The sequence below is a fragment of the Planococcus citri genome, chromosome 1 (genome assembly GCF_950023065.1).
Source record: "Planococcus citri chromosome 1, ihPlaCitr1.1, whole genome shotgun sequence".
Taxonomy (NCBI): domain Eukaryota; kingdom Metazoa; phylum Arthropoda; class Insecta; order Hemiptera; family Pseudococcidae; genus Planococcus; species Planococcus citri.
This window is the reverse complement of record NC_088677.1, coordinates 33,940,042-33,947,037: the sequence shown is the minus strand read 5'-3', so window position 1 is coordinate 33,947,037 and position 6,996 is coordinate 33,940,042. Positions and strand designations below refer to the sequence as shown.

The window sequence follows — 6,996 nt, the reverse complement described above, 5'->3', positions numbered from 1 at the left end:
ATTATTTTTTTTTGAAAATATGAAAATTACTAGTTTGGTATTAATTCTAAAATTGATATCTGATTACAGAAATTCTTATCTGCTGATTTAGTTTTGATTTTTATTCTTTTTTTTTCTAAAAAATACTAGAAAAGTTCCAGTTAAAAAATTTTTTTTCAATCAAAATTTTCAAAAAGTATAAAGCTCAAAAATTTTAAATATTAAAAAAAAAAAAACGAAGTTTCATTCGTTGAAAAAGCGCATGTTCAACAAAAAATGACTGATAATTTTTTGTGAAAAAAGTTGCAATAAGGTTTCAAAGCAAATTTTTCACATATTCAAAAAAAAAATCAACATAATAATATGATGAAAAGCTGCTCCTAAAAACTTTTTTTTTTAATACTGAGTTTTTTTTTCAAAAATCAGAGATTTTTTCAAGAAGAAAAAAAAAACAGATTTTTTAAAATAACGAGCAAGTAAGCATGAGAATTCCAAATTTTTTGTAAATTTTATTTTATTTTTTGAAAATAAAGTAATTATTACGCAATGAAGAAATTTTAAAACTTTCATTTCTTATTAGTGATGTTCTTTCTGATATGTTGATCACGAAAAAAACATTTGTAAGATTTTGAGAAAATTCAGTGAAGATCTCCATTTTAAGTTGAAATTTGCTTAGAAAAATTTTTAGTTTTGGAGGTGCCTCTGAAGAAGGGTATTGGTTCTCAAAGAGGGAGAATTTTCAAAAAATTCTTGTGTTTTCCACTCTGGCCCCTAACCCAACCTGTTTTAGGAAAAATAGTCCGGTTTCAAAAGATAGTATTTGAGATTCTGAGTCGATCTAGGCCATTTATTTCTTCTGAGCGATTAAAAATTTGCAAAAAAAATCGCTATAGGTACTTATGATATCGCCAACTTCGAAAAACATTTCGAAAAAAAACAACTGATTTCCTATCAATTTTTTTATATTGTTTGAAATTGGCAATAGCTATGGCTAAAAAATTGGCGTCACTATGCATTTCGAAATATTTCCCCAGTTTCAGGAATAATGTCTTTCAATGTTGTATTGACATACCTACCTAATTATTGCGAAATATTGGCGAAGAAAAAATTTTCAAAATACGAATTTACCCAAAAATATATTTGGAAATTTCCAATCGCCCTATGGAACACTAAAAGTGCTAATGGATTTTGAAGGCTATGGCCCGGATCGACGCAAAATCTTGAATACTTATCTTTTAAAACTGGGTCATTTTCTCCAAAACCACTCACCAGTCTCATTCATTGTAAGGTGATAATTAAACCACTCAAACGCAGACCAAAAAAAAAATGTACCAATCAACAAACTCAATTTCAAACTTTTCATGCATAAATTTTTTAAACTTAATTTTAAATCAAAATTCAATTTAAAAAAAATTGAAAATTTTGCGATTTTTTCAATTTTTAGTGTTTAAGCAAAGTCTTATAAAACCAAAAAAAAATTTGTTCTTTGTTTTGTTTTTTTAATTAGAAACTTACTAGTTAGTAAAAATTGCAGGTACAACAATAATAACAATGGTACCGATTTACGAGTGTAAGAACTTGAAAGGTAAATTCCAGTGCCAACATTTTACACTCGAGTGCCGTCGCCTGACACTCCAGTGTCACGATATGACACTGAGTGCCAGTGCCAGTGTCAGAATATGATGCTGAGTGCCCGTGCCTGACACTCCAGTGTCACGATATGACACTGAGTGCCAAAATCTGACACTTTAGTGTCACATTTTGGCACTTTTACGCTGGCATTGCGTCCTGAGTGCCAAACGTGCCCACAGGGTCTATAGGCATCGCTATAGTAATTTGGCATTGCGAGAACGTGCATGGATTGTAATGTACTACTTTGTTTCAAAAACGATGAATAATAAATAATAAAAACTACTACATTCATTATGCACAATTTAATCGCTCTGGTATAAATCATCACTAAAGAATTATCAAAAAATGCTCCAAATATGGAAGAATAAATATATATACTCATACGGAAATACATTAAAAAATACATCACAAACGAACGAATAATTATATGTACATAGGTACCAAAGTGAAAACGACTTGAATAAAATTCGAATAAAACACGTAAATAAATAGACAATATAATAAAATTATAAATAGGTACAAATCTAAACAGAAAGGTTTGAATAATATTCGAATAAAACACGCAAATAAATAGACAATATAATAAAATTATAAATAGGTATAAATCTAAACAGAAAGGTTTGAATAATATTCGAATAAAACACGCAAATAAATAGACAATATAAAATTATAAATAGGTACAAATCTATACAGAAAGGTTGAATTCATAAAGAGATTATACTTGAGCTGAATATATTATATCTTATATTCAGCTCAAGTATAATCTCTTTATGAATTCAACCTTTCTGTATAGATTTGTACCTATTTATCTCGAGCTTTTACACCCATTTAAAAATTAAGAATAATATCCTGGCTCAAAATTCAATTAAAATGAAAATGATTCGAGAAATCTTTAATCGACTAGCCAATTTTTTTAATCAATTGTTTTGTAATTCGGGTTAAGATTGCTAGGTAAAGTGGATCGACTTGAAAATTAAATCATTCCGAATATTGCAAATTTCAAAAAGGTTTTCCAAAATACAAAAAATATTTTTTTCACGCGATGAACAGTTCGTTTTTCAAATTCCAAACACCGACAGAGGGAAAATTTCACGATTTTTTAGAGGGCATCAAAATTAAAATCCTCCGAGGTAGATGAAGATAATTCACGAGTTATTTCGTTTTGCACGAACTTATCTTTTCTTATTCGCAACGTCTCAATGTATTTTTCTATCGATTCGCGTGGGCGCTCTTCCATTTCTCTCCTCCATTCCATCTTCTGGTGGTAGGTCTTAATATAATGAACGTCGCCAACATCTTCTCCGGGCTCTAATGGCATACATAACTTGAGTCTCATGATGTATAAATCAGCTTGTTCTTCGGTGTGCAGATACAATATGTTTTTTTTTAAGGTATTTCTCTGAATGGCCCCAACATCTACTTTGCCATCCGACATTATAAACGTAAATAATTCAGTCTCCGTCACAGGGTTTGGAATATTGATTGGAGGACCAGGCAATTCGTCTGGGTCGTGGGAGATTTCATCTCTTAAATCGTATGCTCGAAGGGCTGCTCCGGCTGCTACAGCGTTTCCACGGTTAATGATTTTACCGTCAAGTTCAACTGGCGGCTTACCAAAAATGCTTTCAACGGCGCTTCTTACCTGAAACGCGAAAAAAAAATGATAAATAGGTAGGTACGTATTCTACCTACCACCGAAATTCGTATTACATACTTAGGTTACGAATTAACTTAACGATGATCTAAGTACCTACACAAGGTTCAACTCACCTTTGGTATTCTGCAAGTACCACCGATGGCTAAAACTTCATGGACATCTGATACGGATATTTTGGCATCTTTTAAGGCCGTTTGGCAAATATTAATAGTTTTGTTGATTAAGTCTGCGACTAATACCTCGAATTTATCTCTGGTCAGCTGAAAATAACAATTGACGTAAAAAAATTATCGTTGAAATCGCAACGAAATATAGGTAGGTAGGTACAAATACTAATAATGCTCAAACTAGAAAAATAGGTTAAATCTTCACCTTTATGATTACGTCGTCAACTTTCGGAGTCTCTTTAGGCATATTGGTAGACCAAAATTTCACGTCGACTTCGGTATAAATGGATAAATCCTTTTTCGCGTTTTCGGCTGCCTCTTTGAGGAACTGCTTGAAAGTCGTACACAACGTAACATCGATTCCTAGCTGAAATTCCGAAGATAAACGATTATATGTGGTACTAATCAGACTACATAATTATTCAAATTGTAATCCATCATATTAGAAGCTAGAAATTCGCAACGTGCCACAGATCGAAATTGAACTTACTATACGTTTCAATTCGGAGGCGAAGTAATTGGATAACACCTCATCGAAGTTTTCACCGCCTAAAAATAGATCTCCAACAGTAAAAATGACTTCGGGAAAGGTAACGCCTTCGCAGACTTTTAAAACGGTCAGATTGAAAGTACTGCCACCGAAATCGTACACAGCCGTGCTGTGAAATAGACGAAAAATCATTTTATCAAAGCCGAAAGTATGGTAAAAAAATTTACAAACGAAGATCAATAACGATACACTTACATTTTACTATCTTGAACGATATTAGAAACCGAAGAATAAGCGAGGACGGCGGCAACAGGAGAACTTATTACATCCACGATATCCACTCCGGCGATTTTCCCAACTCTTTTGGCGATTTGAACTTGGGAATCATTAAAATACGGCGGAACAGTGAGCACGACTTTGTCTACCGGTATATACGAGTTCAAATGCTCTTCGCAAATTTCCTTTATCTTTAATATCAGCAGAGCTTCTATCTGAGCGGGAGTGAAAATTCTACAGCGATTAGTAGACACCAACCAGGCATGGCCGTCAGGCGACTCGTAAATGTGATACTTAACACGATTTCTGTAATTCGTACGATAAAATGTCGAAATTACCATCACGATACGCATTTCTATGAAGATGATTGAAAGCAAAATTACACTCACATCGATTCTATTACTACGGGATCGTTGTAGCGTCTACCGGTCAAACGTCTCGTTCCGTGGAAAGTATTTAAAGGACTTGAAAGTTTCCTTTTTTCAGCGTACCAACCAACGATACATTTACCATCTGAAAAAAATCACGAGCAAGACTCAAACACAAGTACATATAGCAATCATAACCTTATTTGTAATCCAACAGATGGGCTTATAATATTGGTACTCTCTCATTTTGAAAAAATACCTCGTGCCTACCTGGAAGGATAGAAACTACCGATGGCATATCTCGGACAACTATCGGTTCCATTACGTTTACATCGTCCCTCGATGGATGCATAATCGCCACACGGGTACGAGTGCCACCTAAATCTATACCGACAACCACCTATGTAAGAATGCAAATACGGTGATCATTAGATTTGATCTGGCGTAAAATAACATGCAGCGATTGGAAAGAATACCAACATCAACTATTGCCTAGCCAGACACCTAGTATAATGCATTTTAGATTTTTAAAAATGACTTCATTTCGAAAAACTCAATTCATAAATGAATGGTTTTTTTACTGACAGTTGCCTATCATCTACAAATAGAGACAATGAGAGTGAGATTAAGAATGGAAGACTTCTCATACGAGCTGAGCAAATGAGTAACATCGAGCAGTTACATACATACACATATAAGTACTTGAAATTATTATGTACTACCTATGTCTAAAATGAACGTAGATAAACAAATTGTACTGTCACACACACGATAAAATAGCAATTCAAAAAGCTATAATTACTTTATTTATTGGACTATTCACTGCTACATCTCTTCGGATAGGTGGAACGTATGCGAATGATCCCTTTGACGCGTACTTCACATGGCCATGCAACATGATGAATCAATTTAATCGATAATATTAAAAAGTAAAAACAATTGTTTATGAAAAATTGACGTTTACACCCGCGAACACCAAAAGACAATTACGTATAAAAATGTAAACCAAACCACTATACGCACAAGTTACCACTCGAGTCAAGTGAGAAAGCAGAATTAACTGACGTGAATTTGTTTGACTGATGGTGAAATGGTAAATAAAGCTAGGCGAGGGTGGAGTGGGAAAGGGAAAAACATTCAAAGATTCAACAGTACACAGAGAAAGATTTATCTAGAAGTTGCGAGCAGGTTAAAAATCGAATGGAAGATAGGAGTATGCAATAGATTCGATAGCAAAACGTATAGAGAGGCCATCAGAATGAACAAATTACAAAAGTTCACCATGTACACCCATGTACATGAAATAACTTGGTGTACATGAGTAAAGCATCTCATCTATCGACTCGATTCGAGCATTTTATTGAGACATGAAAGTTTATGCTAAAAATCATGATTAAAAATTCATTCATGCAGGAGTAAAACATTTTTCCACCTAAAAAGTAGTCTTGATAAATTCAAAATTGAAATTCAAACAAGGATGAATGGTATTTGGAAGAACCTTTGATGCTAATTCGTTAAGAAATCGAGACATATTCTTTATTTTTGTTTGATTAGGTATTATATTTTTTCAACGGTTCATTTATTTATTTTTTTAAAAATACATATGTAGACTACGATCACCAAGTACAAAGCTAAGTTCAAATTCGGATTAATTCATTGAAGTTTGCCAAAATATTGCTACCTATACCTAAATATTTTTACGACGAAAGAATTTCAATAAGTAGCTTTCTAAAAATGTATTGAAAATAATTCGCATTCGATAGGTAAACGTGTTGAAAAATTGTTCAACAACAGGCAGATTATAATAGGTATGTTTCATTTTGACAGTCTCGGATTGTATAAATTGTACACGATAATTGTTTTAAAAAGGAACTTTAATAAGGATAACGCTCACTCAAACAAAAGTATTCGCACTGGCAGGAGTAGAATTATTACATGAGAAAAATATCAGAAATTCTTGCAAATGCAGATGTATGGAAACACTTACGCCGTAGGTAGTTAGGTACTCGAGATGATGAACAAAGAACGATGGCTGGTCGTCTATGTTATGCATTGAAGGAGTGACGTCATGCATTTACAAAAACTTGGGTATCTAATTCGGAAAAATGCGTTACATTACAATTAATAAAAAATGCACGGGTTATTAGATAATTATATGTACTCAAGTATTTTGCTTAATCAGTAAGACAAGTAGGTACTTGAATAGTATAGAAAAGCAAACCGTTATCAGGACAAATTATCCACCTTCAAAATTGAAATGGGTAAACTAGATTGAAAACTTCCAAATCTGTCGAGCGTTCAATTTTGAAATCGAATATAAGTATACGTACCTACCGTAACGAATTGATTTCACTATCGTCGCATTTTATTGCATTGGAGTTGGATCCTTCGCAGAATTTCAAAATAAATTTAAAAGCAATGAACTTC

The 6,996-nt window shown here is 33.2% G+C and overlaps 1 protein-coding gene across 1 annotated transcript; it reads right to left on the bottom strand.

Moving 5' to 3' along the window:
* Positions 1–2,415: 2,415 nt before the first annotated feature.
* LOC135831539 (heat shock 70 kDa protein cognate 5-like) lies at positions 2,416–5,798 on the bottom strand. The gene is made up of 8 exons (XM_065344111.1): positions 5,372–5,798; positions 4,840–4,969; positions 4,591–4,714; positions 4,181–4,507; positions 3,926–4,094; positions 3,641–3,802; positions 3,382–3,528; positions 2,416–3,253 (listed from the first exon to the last, which is right to left on the bottom strand). Exons 1-8 carry the CDS (start codon positions 5,465–5,467, stop codon positions 2,711–2,713), a joined length of 1,698 nt encoding a protein of 565 aa, XP_065200183.1. The 5' UTR covers positions 5,468–5,798; the 3' UTR covers positions 2,416–2,710.
* Between the last annotated feature and the right edge of the window lie 1,198 nt (positions 5,799–6,996).